We start from the raw sequence: 24,023 nt of genomic DNA, 5'->3' as shown, positions 1-24,023 counted from the left end.
GAATTTATACACAGATTACGCCGTCAAGTCTGAATCACTTATTTATTTCAATTACACACTAATATAATGAACGGTTTCTGAAAATGTTCAGTCGTTCCGTATTAATGACTTGATAGAAAGTGATTCCAAAACAAATCTGTAAATTACAACAAATAAGACTCACTGTTCGAAAGTAATGGCACCCCCAACTGGAGGAAGAGTACGTGTGTGTCTATGGTATTCGCCATACTGTAATGGCTGAGCTGCTTTACTGGAAGACGTCACATGTCACATTTTGTCATGTTCAGTGCTCAGTGTTCAGTTTTGTGGGCGTGGCTTAATGTAAACCAGTTGTGCCATGAACACCCTTGGTAATTTATGCCTGATTGGCTGATTGACTGATTGACTGCATGCACATGTGAGTATGAAAATCAGCATTACAGAATTTTATATCTGGCACAAATTTTTAGCTTGACTTGGCCACGAAAACATTCACATTCTACTTTATTAAATGATTGATAAATGAGGCTCAGTGTGTGTGTAAATGGCCAGTTTGGAAATGTGTCATGCTTAACAGAATCAGGTGAATAAGAGGAGAGAGAGAGAGAGAAAGAGAGAGAGAAAGAGAGAGAGAGTTTGTGTGTTTTATTACCCTAAAGGCCATATGAGGGGGTCGCTGTATTGAGTTACTGCATTCTACGAGCTGGTAATGGATTAACATTTTCTTTCCACTGCATGTACGATGACTCATTCACACACATAACACGATTCCCTCAGCACTTCTACAGAGAAACAGCACACACACACTCACACACACACATACACACACACGGATTGAGAAAAGGCCTAAACAGATGGTGCTGCTTTGTCGTGCTGAGTTTCACATCGACTCCCAAAACAAATTCAGCCACTTTATACACGAGGAAATACACAGAGCTGAAATGTCAGCCTTTATACAGCTTCGACACAGCAGATATAAAAGCGCACGTGTGTGATTCCTTTATTACAGCTCAGAATGAGTGCAGTGGGGTTTCTGTCATGTTTTTATGTTCTGCACAAATACGGTCTTCAGTCCAGCCACAAGAGGGAGCCATGCACAGACTCACATCTACAGGAGACACGAAGGAACAAATTTACATATAGAATAAAATGTACTTTCGGATTAAAATGACATTTTTCTGTTTAAAATCTGCTGTCTTTTTTAACCATTTTAAATTAATGCCAGGATTAATGAATATACATGAATATGAAAGTTTTAAAGTCCCTCCACCTCGCTGCCATCCCTAATAGCTAGACAGTTAGCTAACTGGCAACGAATTAATTGTGATTAAACTGTGCTAGAATACAAGGGTGTTTTTATTCTCCTCATCTACATGGTGTGTGAAGTCAGAGTTTCAACGAAAAGTGACTGATAAGTAAAAGATGGCTGAGGGATGCACTGGGAGCCGATCTCATTACCGAACGATCATTAAGGAGTCCTTAACTTTAATTAGCAAGCAGCCATTAAAGAGCCTGCATCACTACAGGAACGCTCCAGGTCACCACCTTGCTCCGTGTGCGAGCCCGGAGCTCAATCACGCTGACAATCAGCTCATCCATACAACAATCGACAGACATTTTTAAACTGAGCTGCAATTAAAAGTCCTGTTCAAAGACATTAAAAGTTTTGCCCCAGAAGGACACTCACAAGTCGCCGACACACACACACACACACACACAGACACACCTGGTTGAGTAAGAGGTGTTCATCAGTAATAGAACAAATTACAATGAGAGTCAGAAGAAAAAAAATTCAAGTCAAGGGTCAAGGGTCACAAACACCTACAAACAGAAATCACAAAACAATGTAATTACACTTAAATGCACTGCAGTGTATTTATGTCAGGTTAACACCTAAAAGGCATCAAACTAAAGTACCCATCAGCCTCTGCTCATCACATGACCACATCACATGTCCCATTGTTCATGCACACCCGTTAATTCACGTTAATTATCACCACTATTTAAGCTCTAGTTTTTCTGTATGTCTAGGTCAAGCTGTTCATGTTGTGTCTGTGTATTGCTTTTCCTGCCATAGTTCTGCCCATAGTCTGTATGATTTGCCGTATTGTGTTTACTCACTGTGTTAGCTGTTTATTTGTGCACTGTTCTAAATAAAGGTCTGCACTTGCATCCGTCTGCACCCTGCATTATTATTATTCTTTCTGCTTCTCCTTGTTGCAGGCAGTCTCAAGTATTCTGGGTGTTTTTTTAGTGTAAAAATACTTCCACAGACCCCCTTATAAGCATAGTTCTCTAGTTCATAGCACAGCATAGCTCTTTTTTTCCTTAACATAAGATACTTTAGGCAAAAATATAACATAAGACTTACATAAATATTAGGCACTTTAGGCAAAAATGAACCATGAGCAAATAATTCATTCCACGCAAGTCTGCTGCTTGTATCTACACTGTTTACAACCACCGCACTACCACATTAAACACTCTCCCACTGTATTCATTTCTTTCCTTATGTGTTAAATTACTTTTAGTATACTTCACTATCTTTGTGCTGCTGAAATACGTGAATTTCCCTCTGGGATGAATAAAGTGATCTATCTATCTATCTATCTATCTATAATAGATCATTTTATTTTTGAGGTCATTAAAGTTTCTTTAAATTTAGTGTGAACTTTTTACCTGTGGAACCCAAATGTTGCATTAAATATTTGAAATATTCCATATAATATAAACAACACCATTTATGTATTTATTTACTTACTTACTTACTAGTTTTTTTATTATTTAACTTATTTAGTTAAATAAGTTAGTTTTTTTACTAACTTATTTAGCTTCAATTTAAGTTGACATTATTTATATTTGTTTTTAAGTAACTGCGCATTTTAGCAATAGTTGCCAACGAAGCCATCAGGGGAATATTAGCAGCTAAGTTACAGCACATAGATGTGGGTCACAATAATATCTGCTAAAAGGTAACAAGAGTGTCTTGCTAGTAAGAGAGAGATTTAACTGTAAGCAGACATCCTGATTTGTCCATTGAGTGACGGTGAGGAGGCGGAGACTGGGCGGAGCCAGTGGTCACTACACTACAGGGAGCCCCAAAAGTCTCCATACATACAGGAAATTAACACTTTTTTGGCAAAATATCTTCCAAAGGTTTTCATACTTAGTTTATATTATATACAAAAGAAGAACGTATTGAAATCACTCTCATGGCTGGATCGGGAAGCTGTCGCAAGGCTGCGATGGACTTTAACAGGAAACATGGCAAGCACATCACACACCATACGGTCGCCAGACTTACTAACAAATTCAGAAAGACCAACCAAGAAGCGGACGTCCACGAACATCCACTGATGAAGACACAACCGACGTGGTGCTGGTGTACACAGTCCTGTGTGTATGGAGACTTTTGGGACACTCTGTATGTAGTAACCTCTATAACACTCTATTACACAGTGACCTCTATAAGTGTTTAAAGACGCAAAGCAGTTTGGATCAGTCATGAAATAATAAACATTTGGGGGAAATATATTTCCAGATTGTGTCTCACCAGTCCGGTTATTCCACTAATCAGAAAAAAACAGCCTTGTGCTGATATAATTTAAAAATAAAGACTTCCTGTATAAAAATAAAGTGTTTTTTTGGGTAGTTATGGGTTTTTTTTAGCTTTGTGGTAGGGCTCCATGTAGAACCTTTAAAATCTTCCTCAAAGTGACAGAGCGTAGGTGTGATTTTGTCCACAGTTTGAGAGTTATTATCACTCTGGAAGATTTCAAACTGACAATCTGGCAACCCTGATAACACTGAGCACAAACTATAAAATACGTTTTTTTTTTTTTTGCATTTTGCATTCCATGAGCCAAAATAATGAGAGCAATAACGTCCCAGATTCCACTGTTTAGCTGTTTTCATGCTGCCGCTGCTGCTGCTGACCCGGAGGCACATCGGCGATATTAAAGAGCTCAATCCTGACTGCAAAACCCTGGAAATAAATACATAAATAAATAAATGTAATTTCCCACTGGGTAAAAACTTAAACTCTTACTTAAGATTAAACTAAAAAAATTTTTTCTTGTTTTCCAGAGAAATCAAACTTGATACTGTTATGTACTTGCGTGGTCTTGATGTCTTCTAGCTCTGAAGCCAGGCACTTGCTCTTATAGTTAGATGTACTGTGAGTTTATTATTATTATTATTATTATTATTATGTTTCTGTTGTATGACAGCTGTGAAAAGTGTGTCATGAATGTTGTGAAGATGCATCTTAGGATTCAGAGTTTGATTAATTTTGGCAGAAGAATGACTCCACACACAGAAGCACTGGTTTTTACACTGCGTGGACGCAGGATCGCAGACTCTGAGTCTCCAAATGAGCAGAGATTCTTTTTTTATTCTTGATATTCCGAAAAATAATTCCTGATGTTGTTCATTAAGGATCGCTGACTAGCTGACAAGAAGGAGAAAAGTGCATATAAATATAAACATACCATCATATGAGGGTCACAATAAGTAAATCAAAAAAAAAAGAAAAAAATGACATGTTCTTATATGTCTTTCAAAATATTTTACATATAAAGAGGTGAATTTTACATGTGGACTTCTCAAGTGAAACACTGATCTGTGTCAGCTGTTAATAATTCATTCTTGAATACATTATGTTACTCACACACACACACACACACACACACACACACACACACACGGCCCTCTGACCGCGTGCACATGCGCGTGTTGCATAAACGACCTGGATTGCATGAGCACTCCTCCTTTCCCAGCATGCTCTGCTCTCTCACGCTGGCAGCCCATTGAACGCAAGTCATCATGCTGAGACGGGGAAAATGTCACTACTCATTAAAACCACACCCACACTCTCTCTATCACACACACACTCACACACACACACACACCTTTTGTGAGGTCATATACTGACCTCAATAATGCACAATTTCTATAAATAAAATCCTGGCAATTTTGTAAAGGTTAGGCCGTGTGCGCCGATAATCAGTTCCACGATATACCGTGAAATTTAACACACATTATTGTTATCGTAAACACATATTTCTGTAAATATCCTGACATAAGACTGGGAAGGAGGTTCCCTGGGTAGGCAGCAGTATGTGTCGCTTTGTGCTCCTTAAATAAAGTCTGAATTCCTTTCTGAAGGCAGCATAAGGATTTTCTATTCAGACAGGATTAGTTTTACATGAGGAGGTGGGTAATGTAATTATTACTGGAATATCTCTGGGATTTTACTCTGAATCCGGACTGCACATGAACATGTCTGGAAAGATTACTAAAGGTAATACACATCCCGTCTAAAGTGACATGTTGTTAAAGATTGCGTTATATCCTGTGGGAATTTTCTTTTCTTCAGTATAAAGGCACTCCAGGAAGCACTCGCTCTTTTCTATCGAAACAAAAACAAGTCAACAAACGAAACACAGGATAATAAAATATAGTCAAAGAGCACAGGTATAGACTACATACATACTATGGTCATGTGATCATCTAATGGTAAAGTTCAGCTTGTGTGACCACGCCCCCTACAACAAGCATTTATAATAAAGGTCAAAACAATCAGTGTGTATTAAAATGAATAATAAAATAAAATAAAATTGTTATTGTTATTATTATGTGTTTTTCCAGCATGACATCTTTAAGTGTGTAAATTCTGATTTGTAATCGCAACATGAACGTTGTGGAGATTAAATTTGTAAATTAGGACACGGTGTTTGATTGCTTTTGACAGAAGGATGACTCCATACACAGAAGTGCTGATTTTTACACTCCATGGATGCAGGATCGATCTGGAACTCAGGCTCTCCAGCAGAGCGGAGGAGAAAGCACATTTAAATCGGCTTTCTTTCTCAGATTAAATCTGTAGCTCACTGTGTGTGTGTGTGTGTGTGTTTGTGTGTGTGTGTGTGTGTGTGTGTTAGACAGTGCTGAAGTGTGAGTCAGGAGTTATGTGAGTTAATCCTAAGAGACCTCTCAATGGGTCTATGTGGTGGCACCCTGAGTACAGACACATATACACGCACACACACACACACACACACACACACACATACAGCCTGCTGCCCTGAGCCTGCACAGGATTACTGTGTGAGAGGAAATTAAGGATCATCCAGACATCCAATGATGGAAAGAGAAAAGAATGTGTATGTGTGTGTGTGTGTGTGTGTGTGTGTGTGTGAGAGAGAGAGAGAGAAGGAGAGTGTGTGTGTGTGTGTGTGTGTATGGGGTGGGGGGTTATAAAATGAAATGGAACGGGAAAGAAAGACATACAAAGAAAGAGACAGGAAGCAATGAAGAGAAAGCAAGAAATGAGAAAAGCATCATATAAACCAATCACAGAGCAGAGCATTCTCCTAAGATCAAATCAGAGCCCAGAACACGCTCCTGTGATTATTAACCAATCGCAGCACTGAAAGCGTTTATTATTAACCAATCACAACACACAAGAAGATTATAATTATTAACCAATCACAGCACAGGAAGACTTTATAATTCTTAAGGACACTTGGTTAGCTTCTTGGTTGCTTGGTTGTGGTTTTAAACATAAATCAACAGAAATGATTTATCGTCACACTGACCCGTTCAGCAGCATCATAAAACCAAATTTAAACCAAACTTAAAGCACATTACACCTTATACACACTCCACAGTTTTAAAGCATAAAACAGTGCTAATCGCAATGACCATGACTTTTCATGGCTTTTACATGGTTACTAATAAGCGCAGGGTCGATGCAGCTGTGTTGAAAGCCAGGCTGTAAACCGCAGCAGCTTCAGACTGAGTCCGAGAGATAAAGAGTGATTGAGGTGCTGGAGGGACTCGCTGACCCGAAGAGAAACATCACGCTCGTCCACACTCTCATTCACCTCCTCAAATCTCCCCGTCTCTCTGATATCATCTCATCTTATCACTCTCTTCGTCTCTCCTTTCTCTGCAGGAGCACTGAGACGATACGCTGAGCTGCCCGAGGCTGCAGGCCAATCAGATCGGGAAGTGTTTACAGGCTCCAGTAAGATGGAGGGGTGATTTACGTGAACTAATCACATCCATCAATCAGTCCAGGCGAGTGTCAGAGTGCTCTTCAGACCCTACTCACTTCCCCTTACACTTCCAATCCCAGTTTAGACCCTACTTACCTTTCTTATTAGCCCAAATAAAACATCTGTTCTTTTTCCCTACTAGGCCTGTCTCTAATTCAGACCATAGTCACTTAGCTTAGCTGCATCTCTCTTCCTGCTCTAGATCTAGTCGCAATTCAGAAGCTAGTCATGTTCCCTTCCTGGCTTATTGGCCTTTTCCCAATTTATATCCCACTCAAAGGCAATTTTTAGTCATTTTCAAATTTCAGAATTACTGACTTCCCCTTATTGGCCCTGTTTCAATTCAGAGCTTACTCACTTCCTCTTCTAGATCCCATCCCAATTCAGATGTTTTTTATTTCTTCCAAACTGGCTGTATTCCAAATCAGTGCTACTCACTGTCCCTTCCTGACCACATCCTAATTCAGACCATTATCACATCCTCTTATTAGCATTCCTCACAATCCCTCACATTTACTGGCCCCATCCCAATTCTGATGGTACTCATTTCCTCCAGTTGGCCCACACTTGAGTGCCTTTAATGGCTTTATGCCAATTTATATACTAATCACTTTGACTTATTGGCCCACAGCAGAATACTCCCACTTCTCCTCACTGGCTTATTCCAGCTAAGAAGCCGCCTATATCCCCTTCTTGGCTCCGTCCCAATTCAGACGCCACTCACTTCCCCTCAGTGCTCCTATCTCAGTTCAGTGAGACAGTTTCCCTCACTCTGCACACTCTGTCCCTCCCTCTAAGGGTCCGTCCTGACTCACGACCTTCCGGCTCAGTTTTATGGCCTATTAGCAGCATGTTTCAGTACGAAAGTGTGGTGTCACTTTGCTTTGTGACAAAGGACACAAGTTTTCTCATGGAAGTGAATCACAAACCAGGAGGACATCAGAGTGGGTGGAAGATGTCACGACAGCCTACAGACGGAAGTTTAATGTAAGACTCAAGTTCAAATAATGCAGACTCCAGACAAACCAACTCTGGTGTTAAAAAAACGGGACTATTTGACTTTTTTAAAGGTTGTTTTTTTAAGATTGATGTTATGGCTCTTACTGTAAGACATGGTTAGCATTTCTGTGATTCACGGCTGTTTGAGTTTCTGCTCGGAAAACCGACGCATCAATCAACGGAGCCGGCCAGTGAGAGCCAGCCGTCTGATGGAAGAGGGGAGAAAAGGAAACGATGCATTCAGAGTGGTTGATTTGAAGCTCGGTGTGACTCATCCATTTGCTCAGAAGGCATCAGACTGATGAAGAGAGACGTCCAAAACATCAACTTAAACACAGACACAAAGGGGCGGCGCTTCCATCATGCTGACAATTCAAACTACCCTCACTTCCTCACAAGGGCCCTACGCTCACTTTCCCCCTACCTGGCCTTATCCCTGCTGCTTATTGGTCCTGTCCCTGTTTAGACCCTTTTCACTTCTCCTTGTGTGATCCCTAATAATTTAAACCCTACACACATTTCCCTACAGGCCCTATCCCAATTCACATGCTACCCACATCCCCTAATTGGCCTTATACAAAATCGGATGTTGTCTACTTCCCTTAATTCAAGTCAGATGCTACCCACTTTCCCTAACTGGCTCTATCCCGAATCAGATGCAATCCATAAACCCTAATTTGCTCTATCTCAGTTCAGATTTTAACCACGTTCCCTAATTGGCCCTATCCCAAATCAGATGCTACATTGCGAAATCTGACATCTTACCAAGTGAAAATATCTTGAATATAGTCAAACTTATCAAGTATTTCCTATAATAAGATTAGAGTAAACCAAGTATAAGATTATTAAACCTATTCCGAGACATTTTACTCATTTCAAGCTTGAAATAGTCTTGTTTCTACTGGCAGATAATTTTGCTTCTTTCTAGAAATAAATGCTTTTCACTTGCTATCATTTGTCTGCAGTGTAGCTACTTCCTGTAATTGGCCCTATCCCAAATCAGATGCTTTTTGTTTACCCTAATTGTCCCTATACAAATTTAAATGCTACCTACTTCATCTATTCAGCTCTATCACAATCCACACCCAGTCGATTTTGCTTTACTGGCCCTAGTCCTCTTCTCCTACTCACTTTCTCCTACAGGTTCAGTCCCAATTCAGGCTCTGTGCACCTCCCCTTATCCATGTATCTGAACAAACATGAGCTTAGGTGGACTTTTTAGGAGAAACAGATTCACTTTATTATAGTAAACACCGGAGCGTTGCATTAAAATGTGATAAACGTTTGTGGTTTTCTCTCTCAGCAGCCTGAGCGGGGTTTTAATGACAGCGGAGTGGGAGTGTGAACATTCCCATGAGAGTGTTTCTAAACCTGCACCCTGCAGACATGTACACACACACACACACACACACACACACACACACACTGAATACACATACTCAACACACTGAACACAGGCTGAACACAGACTGAACACACACACTGCCATCACTGTCCACTTTTACTTCTGGAAGCTTCTGAAGGAGGGAATGTGAGTGTTACTGGGAGTTTAGAGACAAAAGGAAACAGGCGTAACAAACCCACGCTGATAAATCAACCCTGACAGCACTGCTGTTTCTCATCCAAAAAAAAATAAAATAAACACCCCCTGATTTTCCTTTCTGAGCTGTTTGTCATCCATTTTCTCCTCAGTAAAGCCGCGGGAGAAACTGACTGACCAGAGAGAGACAGAGAGAGAGAGAGAGAGACAGAGAGACAGAGAGAGAGAGAGAGAGAGAGAGAGAGAGAGAGAGAGAGAGAGAAAGAGAGAGGAGAGAAGCTACTTTTAATCTGTTAGATAAAATAATTCTATACCACAGTGCTGATAAATTCTGGATCCTGATTGGTCAGAAGGTGTTGATTAATTTTCTATAACAGCAGCTTTGACAGTAGTGCAGCTGCAAATCACACGTTTATATTAATGCATTCGTTCAGATATGTTATTGTTACTATAATAACAGCTCATTCACAGAGACTCGTACAGCAGACGCTTCACATACATGCATTAAATAATGTGTGTAATCGCTGATATGATGAAGTTTTCTGTAACGTTGATGGAAGGAGTCTCCAGTGTCAGCGCTTTGTAACAGTCAGGGATAAAGCTGTAACTTTAAGTTTTCTGTCATCTTCAGGACAGAGCAGTTGACGCTTCTTTGCGGTTTCTCGGTCACACGACAAGCTGCATTTTTCATCTTATTAACTTCAAGAGAGAAAATAAAGAGAGGCTGGTGAGGGAACGACTGTTTATAGCTGCTATAACGTAAGCGAGAACAGGAACTAACTCGTTTCCCCGATGTTCCACAGCATTAATGTAACTATAAATGGGTTGAGGATGGTAACAGTATCTCCGCTTCATCACACCACACCATCGCTGATTATTTTCCTACAACAGCACCACACAGTGTGTTCTATTCCTTACATAAGTGCAATTGCCATGTAAACCGTTATTACTTTCACATCAGACTTATGACACACACACACCTGTCTCAGTTAGTGTGAGAAACAGTGATTGAGCTGGTGATTGCTGTTTGTTAAATAGGCTGTGATGATACCTTCTGCCCACTGGAGTGTGTGTGTGTGTGTGTACCTGGAAATGAAGAGTGGGTCGATACTTTACTCACAGGTGCGCACAGGGAGCCATCTGGCTCTGAGTGAGTGTGTGATTGTGTGTGTGTGTGTGTGTAAGGCCAGGGTCAGCCCTCCTGAAGTGGCGTGTCTGTTCCATGCCAAATCTGAGTGCTGTGGCCCAACACGCTGCAACATGTCCTCTCTCTATCTCTCTCTCACACACACACACACACACACACACACACACACAAACACACACACACACACACACACTTCCAGAGTGTTTAAAAAAAGCCATTTAAATGTGAGACACTGGTGTAATCAGACAACAAAGATGGAGGATCACCAGCTTCTCTTTCAACTTTTGCGACACAAACAGAAATAATGAATAATTATAATTAGGGAGCTCCAGTTTGTAAAATTTAACCTTTTACTTTAAATCTATGAAAAAATAATTTTAAAAAAAGGGAGTGTAGTTTCTGCTACTTCCTGCTGCATTTAGTATGTGGATCATTTTTCATCCATCATGACAGAGACACACTTTCCAGTCAGGGCATCGCAGTGAATCAGTTTATTTATTAAAGGTAATTTGAGACGCCTGCTTCGTTTCTTACATTAATCCACTGACTCAAGTGTTATTTAATGACAAGAATATTATTTATATGTGGAGTGTGACTATGCATGCAGCGCTCTTCATATACCCGTCTGAGTACCTTTCTTATAACTACAGGGCCAAAAGTATGTGGACACCTGACCATCACACCCGTATGTGCTCCTCCTCCAAACTGTAGCTTTACAGTTTCCTTCACTGGAACTAAGAGGCTTAAACCTGTTCCAGCATGACAATGCCCCTGTGCACAAAGCGAGCTCCATGAAGACATGGTGTGTGAAGGTTGGAGTGGAAGAACTCGAGTGTCCTGCACAGAGCCCTGACCTCAACCCCACTGAACACCTTTGGGATGAACTGGAACACCGACTGAACCCCAGACCTCCTCACCAACATCAGCGCCTGACCTCACTAATGCTCTTGTAGCTGAATGAACACAAATCCCCACAGCCACGCTCCAACATCTAGTGGAAAGCTTCCCAGAAGAGTGGAGCTCATTATAACAGCAAACACAGGGGGAATAAATTTGGAAAGAGATGCTCAACAAGCGTATATGAGTGTGATGGTCATATAGTGTACCATCACAGACCCAGACAAACCCCTATGTTAACACGTGCAAGCAACAAAGTGACAGATCATCTTTTATTTTCTATGTATGTATTTTCTAATCACACTCCACATATAAAAAATATTCCTGTCATTAAATAATACTTCAGCTGGCGTCATATCAGAAATGATGCAGGTGTTCCTAATAAACTGTGTGCAACATTCGAAACTGAAATTTTTCTGAATTCTATGCAAATTAGATATGATGCGGAAAAGCAACAAGCCCAATCAATCACCTCGAATGATTCCTCGGACCGATCCTATGGCACGTGTGTGAGGTCCGACGTTTCTTCAGTTCCCCGCTCACAACTTTAGTTCCTACCAGCAATTAGTTCCCTTTTACTGTCTGACCGAAAAATGGGAGAAAAGTTTATAATGACTGTCACATACGACTTCTCATTAAATATGTATAGGGACATTACAAAGAAAAATAAAGCTTGGAAGGAAGTAGCAGAGATCGCTGGTGCCTCCATTGAGTGAACGTAACTAGTACAGTTAACTCGTTTTGCTAATCTAATCTAAGTACATCGCTAGTATAAACCCGAGCACGTAACACGTACATCAATCTGATGTCAGTGCTTTATTTAATTTGCTTTTAACTAGTTAGATTTAGAAGCTATAGACTTATATCTACTACCATTTCTCATTGAAACAAACAAAAAAAAACCTCTTTTCATAGTACTAAAAATAACCACCTCTGATTGGCTGAACAATTGATTGTGAACACGTGCAATCAATTTGCTAAATAAATACCAAATGTAGTAATTTTGGAAAAACAAATCTATTCCTTAAGCAATCGTCATCATATCTGGAGTAGGAGACATTTTTTTATCCATAATTCATAATTCAGCTGATCCCATGAGCAGTAATGGTGTACTATTCCTTACAGTCTTCTGGATCAAATCACTGTATTAAAACACGGGTGTGTGTGTGTGTGTGCGTGTGTGTGCGTGTGTGTGTGTGCAGACTCAGCGATAAAGGTATCAATTTACAGGAAATTGGTTTTCTAAAATAAGTGAGAGACAGAAATGGCTCGCTAAGAACATGAGGAGGCAAAAGAAAGATGGAAAAGAGAGAAGAGGACAAAGTGTGTGTGTGTGTGTGTGTGTGTGCGTGTGCGCGTGGGTGTGTGTGTGTGTGTGTGTGCGCGTGGGTGTGTGCTGCTCAGCTGGAAGCAGAACATTTAAAAATGGAAGCGTGTCGATTGTGATGGCGCCGGTCATGCAACGCACACATAAAATCATCTGACACAGTGAAATCCTGTAACTACACACACACACACACACACACTCACACACACACACACCCTTGACCTTGTGTGAGATGAGGACTCTCTCTTGCATCATGTACTATTTATAATATTCTCTCTGCATGAATTATTGACAAGATGCATTTTTTTTAAACTCAGTTTTTCCTATCTTTACTGGCTAATGAGCACACACCCACATACACACACACACACACACACACACATACACACACACACACACACACACACAGCGCTGGAGGATGGAGGTCTCTGTATGCACTATAATTAACTGTGCGAGTCATAACTACAACTAAGCAATTGCTTCAAGCTAAACACACACAATCGCACACTTTCACATGCACATTTTCATCGCTGATGTCACTTCCTCAATTTACTACCTAGCTAGCGAGATAAGCTAAATTAGCTTGGTATAAAGAAATCCACCTCATTGAGTTTATTTTCATCCTATAACTAAAACTAAAACTACGAACATTGTCTTTTGGTCAACTTAAATTAAAACGTTTAGTTAATTAGTAAAAACAGAGCAACAAAAAAAAAACATGATTGAAGCTTTACTCTAAAACTAACTGAAATACAATAAAATCTGGTGTGAATTAATTTCTAAGTTTTGTTTCCGTTGTAGAAAAATCAGCTTTTTAAATTTTTTGTCATTTTTTTCCTTTTTTTTTTAAATATATTTATGTACTGATTTGTATGCATATTTACAAGTAAATTTGTATTTACTTATTTGTATCTATTTAATTTTTTAAGTATTTTTTAAAATATAGAGTCTACATGAGCATCATGAGCGTATTTTTGTCCTGAAGTATAAATAAATAAATAAATATTGAAACTAAAACTGATTTTAAAATATTTGAAAAATATCTCTTAAAAATATAATATAATAAATTATTTTAATTAAAAAATCTAAACTTTCAAGAATTAATCTATTTCACATGCAGACTCATAATCAGTGTTAACTAACTAGTTGGTTTGCTAACTAGCTAATTAGTTAACATGCTGATTAGCCGGTTTGCTAGTTATTAAGTTTGCTATTTTGTCCAGACAGAAGACTTCTGAAAAGTAGATAAAGGCTAGCGTACACCTGATGTGAAAGCAGCTCATCAAATATTTATAAGCATTTTATTTCTGCTGTTTATGGTAAAATGTAAACATATACAATTTCATCTGCTATTTTAATTTATTTATTTATTTATTTATTTTGGCTAGTTTGAAAGGAAAATTGCATCAGATCAGGCCTCAGGCTTCTGAAGGGGTTTTCTAACAATCCTCTCTAGAGCTAATAAGGGATCGGAAAAAAAAAATCCTTAAACTAGACACATCCTTAAATTAGACTCACGGAAAATTCCAGATGAACATGACAAGGGTGTGTTTTTGTTTTCAACTCATCCAGCTAACTAAGCTAATTGGCTGGCAGGCTACTAGGTGAGGGCTGGTTACAGGGTTGTTTTTTTAATCTTCTTTAAAATAATAATACATTTACTTTAATTAAATGACATATTTTTAGTGTGAGATTAAGCTAATGAACCACAAAGACATTATTCACAACCCTTTTTTAGTATTATTTTAAACTTATGGCAGTTATTATTATGACCTGTGTTTTGACTTGCTTGACTGTTGTTGAACTCTGAACTTTGCCCCTTGGTACTTTCGCTGTGTGTAAAAAGCTACTAGCTGCTGTATATTTGTAAATATTCTTCTTTGTTAGTTTCACCGGTAGTAGGGGTGCGACCGCCATTTATTTTGGGAGTGTGTTTTATCTATGTTTTTGCTTAGGGAGTTAGGGAAGTCTGGCTGTATTTTGTTTTGGTGTTTCTTTGTAGATCAGGTAGTTCCCTAAAACAGTGTCTTTTGTTTATTATTTTGGCTTTGGTCCACCGTGAAGCTCCACACGGTTGTTGCTTGTCCAGCACTTGTGTGTGTATATATATATATATCGTATAATATAACACGTTTTGTATATAACTGGTGTGTCCCGTGTGTGTGTGTGTTCCCGACAACACCTCATACTGCCCTCCAGCTAACACAACCCCGTGTCGTATGACCCAACCCTAGACTGGGTCGTAACATTGGGTGCCAATAATTCTGGAGCCGGCTGCACCTGGATAATATCAAAGCTCTTTCTCAGGCTGCAGTCGTGTTTGAAGTGAGCGACACTCAGATGGCACATGAGTCACCAGCGATGAGTCAGACACATTAGCCACGACAGGAACTCTGCAGCTTAATGAGCCGATACTCCATTACCCATAAGCACATGGGGCAACCTTACATGCTCAGCAGCAGACCTCACGCACACTCGGCGACACGACTCCAAATAATACGCTGCTTTCTGAGACCAGTCCTCCTGACGAAGCGACGAAACCCGTTCCCAACAGACGTCTTCACACGTCTTAGCATCTTAACGATATAGCATTTTCATTTTCATATCGCTATGTATGATCATTTATGATATTAACACCGTCTTATAGGGATGTGCGATACGGCAAAATCATCATATCACGATATTTAAAGATGTTTCGACAATAACTATACCATAATATAAAGCCATTTCTAAGATAAACGTTATGTATACATTATACGGTTGCTACAAAACAATATTTCCAAACAATAATGCTAAACATTCTGGATAAACAAAATTGGTGCTTATAAATAAACAAAAATAATTTAAAAAAATTGGCATTTGATTTAATCAACAAGTTAATAACTTTTATTCGTAACTTCTGTTGTTTATTCATCGTCATCGTTTATTCAAATAGACATCTGTTTACTGAAATAACGAACTTAAATAGCTAACTAGCTAACTAACAAAGGCTAACTTAGCTTAGCTAACTTAGCTAGCTAGCTAGCTATGTTAAGGTATTCCCTTATACGTCAATCCATTTGGTCTCCTGTTTTATTCCTGTTCGTTTTATCTAACTATAGCTGTAGAGAAACAACATAATGAATCAGCACTAATACCCAACACACACACACACACACACACATACACACACACATACACACACACATACACACACACATTCCGTCGTGTAACAATGCATTGTTTATTGTATGGCATTTTCAGTTTAATGAAATGTCAGGCTGCAAGTGAAAAACTGCAAGGACCGCAGACAAGATTAATGAACAAACACACACACACACACACACACACACACACACGGATGCTAACGTTTCTCCGAGGCAGTGTTATGTAGATGAGGCTGCATCGTGCCACAAACGACCATCTCACATCGAGATTAAGAGAACGAACAATAAACAGTAAGTGTTGCTTTTTCCCCCAATCTGTGTGTGCAAGCTGAAAAGAAATGACTCGCACATGGCTAATATGAATTGCCACACACACACACACACACACACACACACCTTAAACATACAGTATTGTAACGCAGAACTTTTAAAACAATCCAAAGTTTTCTAATTCAGCTGATTAGCTACACTGCTAATGTACACAGCTAGCAAGCATATGGTTTAGCTTTCATGTGTTAGCTACATTAGCAAAGAAGCAAACTTCTGCTCAGGACTAAGCGAGGACTAAGATATTTAAAATTATATGTATAACATCAACTTCTTTAAACACACACACACACACACACACTTTTCTATCTTTGTGAGGACCTTCCACTGGCATAATAATTAGTGTAGCTAAGTACTTCTACACTACACTTAACCTCAACCTCAGTAACCAAATGGAAAATGTTTTGGCTCTTTTAGTTTTTTGCAAATAAAAAACATTAAATTTTTTGTGAGGATTGGGTGATTAAGATGCACACACACACACACACACACACACACACACACACATGATGGAAAAGCAGATAAATTATGTATCCCTGACATTCTGCATTTCCAATTTGAAAAAAAAAATCCGAAGGCACGTGATGATACGAAGACAGAGATGTTGATCTCCACACACTCCAGAAGTTCATTAGCAGTAAAAGGCCGAAAGCTCGGCTCGGCTCGGTGAGATTAAGGTCAAACTCGTTGGCAAGGTGCCACTGGAGGTCCACGTTTGTTTAAGGAAGAGATTACTAAACCCTCTCGTAGTGTGTACACAGAGAGACCGTGCCAGCCACCTACACCATGTACACCACCTACGTACATCACCGACACACCCGCCCCCCCACCGCCATCCAGAAATACACCCACGCCCGTGTTCTGCTACACCAGCAACATCATCCTGTGCCAAGACGAGCAGAACGCGGCACTGCTGACTGCCAGCAGGAGAAAGCAGGTAATTAGGGAAGGGCTCTGACCTGCACCTTGTTTCTCTGGAGGTATTTCTGTTCCTCTCAGTGACAGAGATGGAGCAGGCTGACACTGATGCCAGCTCTACACACTCAACAGCCTCCCAGAGTGGCAAGCGATGTTGTTTTGGTTTTTGCCAACATTAATTTGGGGATTTTTTTCCTTTCCCTGGTGCACCCGTGGGCAGGCAAAATGTCCTCACTAACTTTTTATAGTTTTGCCACTCCAAATCATTACCTTAAAACTTCACCTCAGACCTCCAGGCCCACATCCAAGCAGAAAGTGATGGAGCAGATGAAAATAAAGTTCCACTTCTTTAACTTTAACTTCTGAACTTTAAACATGTAAATACAGACTTTAAGTGGTTTATTTAAAAAATGACGTTATAGAACAAGGTTTTATCTTTTGTTTCTTTCCTCTTTTTGTTTTTACTCTCTGTCCTTTCTTTCGTCCCCATCACTTCAACCGTCAACATTATCTTTGCAAACTTCCCTGCATTCAACAGCTTTTACATTTTTTTCTGGATGTATCCTTTTCTCTTCTTTCTCTCTTTCCTTCTCCATCATTTTCATCTCCTTGCAAGCACAGGAAGTGAAGGTTTTATTCATTCATTCACCATTCATCTTCACTAAACTCTTTATCCTGCTCTGGGTCAGTGTGAACCGACGCTAATCCAGAGATCACTGGGCGTGAGACGGAAATACCCCCTGAATGGGATGCAGGGAACCAGGCACACACATTCACACCTAGGGGCAATTTAGAGTCTTTGATCAACTGGTGTGTTTTTGGGAAGTGAGAGGAAAGTGGACAACCTTGAGGAAACCCAGGTGGACATGAGGAGAACATGCAAAACTCATATCCCAAGCTCAGGATCGAACCATTGACCCTGGACCTGTGAGACAGCAAAGCTACCCACGGCACCAGCATGCTGCTCTGCAAGGTTTATGCAATGTGAAAATATTCAGGACCCAGAAGTAAAACAAAACTTCATCAGGTGTTGATGCAATCTGAGCAGATGGGTTACATGCTGTAACTTGTGACAGGAAGAAAGAGAAAGAGAGAGAGAGAGAGAGAGGGAGAGAGAGAGAGAGACAGATATGTAAAATTGGTGACTCGGGATCATCTTTCTCGCTGTATCTCTTTAATGATAAACTCAACATACGCAAAACATAACCTGTCTCTAGGCACCCACGACCCGTAGGGTAAAACTGTTTCCCGGAAAAAATTTCAACAGGATGGTACCACCCACCTCTGTCATCCCATAACCCCCCATCTTCCATGAGCGAGCTACAAAACAGTTGCCATTCTTTAGTTTCCATAGAGATGTGTGCTTTCTCTGGCGTGTGACAGCCCAATGTGTGACTGAGCGTGCTCATAAAGGATCCCAGCACTCGTCTGAAAGCCTGTTATTACCACAATCATTCAATCGGGACCGATTTGCATAATTAAGGTCCGATCGGCCGCCTCTATGAATCATTAGCCCGAGTGCTTCAGTGGCTCCAAACAGGGATGTAAGAACTTGGGTTTGAAGTGGGCTGGGTCAATCAGCAGGGGGGCAACTTCAAGGACAATCACTAATTTACATATAAGGGACGATTATTTAATTGCGACTGAACACGTCAACAGACCTGAACACCACACACACGCGCACACACACACACACACACACTATCCCATACTTCCCAAGCAGGAAGTGTACAGTAATGTAACATGCTAAGTATACAAGACAAGACTTTTGTAGGCAAAAACTAGCGGAGTGAACCTTACACATGACTCTGAAAGAGCACTCAATAGCTTGCGTATCAACCAGTGGCACATTTTACACTCCTTAACTAATGACATCTTACTCTTATTGTTTTCTCTCTAAAAGAACATCACCAAGTACAAAGAAATCAAGACATAAAGATCTAGACCACCTTTAGGAAGCCTGCTGCCTTACCTCAGTGAGATGCGGTGTGGGGTTGAAGCCACACATGTTGCAGACCTGGGAGTGGCACTGGGTACAGTGGTTGTAATTGGGAGGTTCTGTAGGCACACCAACGTTTAGCTCGGTCTTGCACAGCAGGCAGCACACTTTTGGTCTACTCTTCTGCTGCTGAGATGGTGCTCCAGGTTGGGGTCCAGGAGGGGGTCCGGGTTGGGCTCCAGGCTTTGGAGTTGGTGTTGGAGCCTTCTGAGGTGTCTGAGGCTGAGACTGAGGCTGAGGCTGGTCGACCGATATCAGACTGCTGGCCTGGTTCAGCAGGGATGCGCCAAATCCAAAGAGCTTGCCAAACGGCTGCTCCGATGGAGGAGGATTCGGTTGAGATTTGGTCGGAGTCGCAGGCTGTGATTGAGATTTTCGTTGAGTCTGAGGGGTGGATGGAAGTTTTGGTTGAGTCTGCGAAGGTGTCGGAGGTTGGGATTGAGGTTTGGCTTGGGTTTGGGCTGATGGAGTAGTCTGGGGTTGAGGTTTTGCTTGGGTTTGGGTTGATGGAGAGGGTTGGGATTGAGGTTTTGCTTGAGACTGGGTTGATGGAGAGGGTTGGGATTGAGGTTTTGCTTGGGACTGGGTTGATGGAGTGGGTTGGGGTTGAGGTTTCCCTTGGGACTGGGTTGATGGAGTGGGTTGGGGTTGAGGTTTTGCTTGGGTTTGGGTTTGGGTTTTCAGGGGGGTGGATGGTTGAGATTGAGATTTTGGTTCATTCTGGGATGGAGGGAAAGGTTTGGGTTGGGTTGAAGATGGAGTTTGGGGCGCCGTTCGAGGTTGGGCTTTGGTGGGCTGCTGCGGAGAATGGATCTGCTGCTGACTCTTGGATCGTGGAGTGTCCATGTCCATTCCTAATGCTCTTTGCATCTGGCAGTTCAGACACAGCCATTCCTGCACCTGAGCAACAGAGCCAAGAAACATGGAGAGAGAGAAAGAGAGAGAGAGAGAGAGAGAGAGAGAAAGAGAGACTTTGTGTCATCCCCTTGTGATCAGATGCTTTGGAAATATTATATGAACAGCAGCCATGCCAATAAAGCAGCATTGAATTATTAAAGAGGGAGAAAGAAAGACAGCGCTACAGGCGTTTCATTAAACATTTCACATAAGCTTACAAGCTCTGTTGGTATTTTATCATGCAACAGCTGCCAGGTTGTCTAACACCTGATACTACAACCCAAAGAACCACTCAACAGTAAAAGGCTCACTCTCGATTTGCTTATATAATCACTATTCACAATAAACAATGACATGACAACAAAGAGTTGCTTAATAGGATTATTGAGCACAGTGCTTCTCAATCCCCGAGTGTTTTATCACTCACCTGATTCAGCTCATCAGCTCATTAACAAGCACTTCATGAGGTTAAACTGTTTGTGTGAAATTAGAGGAAACACTACCATGATCAGAGCACAAAGTGCCAACTCAGGATCCTGATGAATTTGGGCTGTCAAATTACCTGCAAACTTTATTCCCACTTCTCCCACTCAAAGACATGTCTGTATGTCCCACAAAAAGACACACCCATCTGTCTCACTCAAATACAAACCCACCTGTCTCACTTAAATACACACCCACCTGTCTCACTCAAATACACACCTACCTGTCTCACTCAAATACACTCTCCTGTCTCACTCAAATACACACCCACCTGTCTCACTCAAATACACACCCACCTGTCTCACTCAAATACACACCCACCTGTCTCACTCAAATACACCCACCTGTCTCACTCAAATACACACCCACCTGTCTCACTCAAATACACACCCACCTGTCTCACTCAAATACACTCTCCTGTCTCACTCAAATACACCCACCTGTCTCACTCAAATACACACCCACCTGTCTCACTCAAATACAAACCCACCTGTCTCACTCAAATACAAACCCACCTGTCTCACTCAAATACACACCTACCTGTTTCACTCAAATACACCCACCTGTCTCACTCAAATACACACACACCTGTCTCACTCAAATACACACCCACCTGTCTCACTCAAATACACTCTCCTGTCTCACTCAAATACACACCCACCTGTCTCACTCAAATACACACCCACCTGTCTCACTCAAATACACACCCACCGGTCTCACTCAAATACACACCCATCTGTCTCACTCAAATACAAACCCACCTGTCTCACTCAAATACAAACCCACCTGTCTCACTCAAATACACACCCACCTGTCTCACTCAAATACACACCTACCTGTCTCACTCAAATACACCCACCTGTCTCACTCAAATACACACCCACCTGTCTCACTCAAATACACTCTCCTGTCTCACTCAAATACACCCACCTGTCTCACTCAAATACACACACACCTGTCTCACTCAAATACACACCCATCTGTCTCACTCAAATACACACCTACCTGTTTCACTCAAATACACCCACCTGTCTCACTCAAATACACACACACCTGTCTCACTCAAATACACACCCACCTGTCTCACTCAAATACACTCTCCTGTCTCACTCAAATACACACCCACCTGTCTCACTCAAATACACACCCACCTGTCTCACTCAAATACACACCCACCGGTCTCACTCAAATACACACCCATCTGTCTCACTCAAATACAAACCCACCTGTCTCACTCAAATACAAACCCACCTGTCTCACTCAAATACACACCCACCTGTCTCACTCAAATACACACCTACCTGTCTCACTCAAATACACCCACCTGTCTCACTCAAATACACACCCACCTGTCTCACTCAAATACACTCTCCTGTCTCACTCAAATACACCCACCTGTCTCACTCAAATACACACACACCTGTCTCACTCAAATACACACCCATCTGTCTCACTCAAATACACTCTCCTGTCTCACTCAAATACACACCTACCTGTCTCACTCAAATACACTCTCCTGTCTCACTCAAATACACACCCAACTGTCTCACTCAAATACACACCCACCTGTCTCACTCAAATACAAACCCACCTGTCTCACTCAAATACACACCCACCTGTCTCACTCAAATACACACCCACCTGTCTCACTCAAATACACACCCATCTGTCTCACTCAAATACAAACCCACCTGTCTCACTCAAATACACACCCACCTGTCTCACTCAAATACACACCCACCTGTCTCACTCAAATACACTCTCCTGTCTCACTCAAATACACTCTCCTGTCTCACTCAAATACACACCCAACTGTCTCACTCAAATACACACCCACCTGTCTCACTCAAATACAAACCCACCTGTCTCACTCAAATACACACCCACCTGTCTCACTCAAATACACACCCACCTGTCTCACTCAAATACACACCCATCTGTCTCACTCAAATACAAACCCACCTGTCTCACTCAAATACACACCCACCTGTCTCACTCAAATACACACCCACCTGTCTCACTCAAATATACTCTCCTGTCTCACTCAAATACACACCTACCTGTCTCACTCAAATACACTCTCCTGTCTCACTCAAATACACACCCACCTGTCTCACTCAAATATACTCTCCTGTCTCACTCAAATACACACCCACCTGTCTCACTAAACTACAAACCCACCTGTCTCACTCAAATACACACCCACCTGTCTCACTCACTTGCAAGATTTAGGTCTTTATCTTCTTTCCTATATCTATGTAATTACGCACTAATATAACCTCTCTCTCTCTCTCTCTCTCTCTCTCTCTCTCTCTCTCTGTCTTTCTATTTTTCTCAGGCAGGTGATGAGGTGAGACAGCTTGAGCATGTGAGAATTGAAGATTTTGTATGATAATTGGCAAAGCAGAGCAAAAAACAGCTGCTGAAATTGTGGTGCATTCACACTGCTTATATAATGTGTATAAGTGTGTGTGTGTGTGTATGTGTGTAAGTGTGTGTGTGTGTGTGTGTGTGTGTGTGTGTGAGATCTATGCACAGCAAGTACACACATCCCAGTTGAGCAAACTTCAATCATGGCACCCCCCAACTGACTATGTATCTTGAGAACACACACACACACACACACACACTTCAAGTACCTCGTATTGTCAGTGAACCCATCATTAGCATCACACTCATTTGCATTTCTTTCATTATGAACTCATTTGAACGGGACATCAAAGTTAAACTGAAGCCGCATAACGATCGTTTCAGTAATCGAGTCTGACTTTCACATTTACATGAAAACACACCACCTTAAAGGAACAGTTCCACCAAAACTGAAGAGTACAAAATGTCTGCCTTGCACCAAATCACTTCTAATGTACAAGTTTAGGCCACGCTTTCTACCCGAGTATGATGCTGATGTGGAGCGACACTAATCTCTGTGCTGAGAAAGACACAGTGACTGTTTTAGCTCTGTGACGTCATTTTATCGTCATTTTGGAGTCCATGTTCATTGAGACTGACAGATACAGAAGCCACGCCTCCTTCATTGAGACTGACAGATACAGAAGTCACGCCTCCTTCATTGAGACTGACAGATACAGAAGCCACGCCTCCTTCACTGAGACTGACAGATACAGAAGCCACGCCTCCTTCATTGAGACTGACAGATACAGAAGCCACGCCTCCTTCATTGAGACTGACAGATACAGAAGCCACGCCTCCTTCACTGAGACTGACAGATACAGAAGCCACGCCTCCTTCACTGAGACTGACAGATACAGAAGCCACACCTCCTTCACTGAGACTGACAGATAC

At 41.2% G+C, this 24,023-nt stretch overlaps 1 protein-coding gene across 2 annotated transcripts in view; it reads right to left on the bottom strand.

Annotated features, from left to right (window-relative positions):
• bsnb (bassoon (presynaptic cytomatrix protein) b) overlaps positions 1-24,023 on the bottom strand; it is a 69,439-nt gene that overhangs the window by 24,774 nt on the left and 20,642 nt on the right. For both annotated transcript variants that reach the window (XM_026935386.3, XM_026935387.3), the window contains exon 3: positions 19,314-20,240. In XM_026935386.3, coding sequence (XP_026791187.2) covers positions 19,314-20,240 — 927 coding nt within the window. The remainder of the gene's footprint in view (positions 1-19,313; positions 20,241-24,023) is intronic.

Source organism: Pangasianodon hypophthalmus, chromosome 20, assembly GCF_027358585.1.
Source record: "Pangasianodon hypophthalmus isolate fPanHyp1 chromosome 20, fPanHyp1.pri, whole genome shotgun sequence".
In the NCBI taxonomy this organism is placed as follows: domain Eukaryota; kingdom Metazoa; phylum Chordata; class Actinopteri; order Siluriformes; family Pangasiidae; genus Pangasianodon; species Pangasianodon hypophthalmus.
The sequence above is the reverse complement of the archived record's forward strand: the minus strand, read 5'-3'. Positions and strand labels throughout refer to the sequence as shown.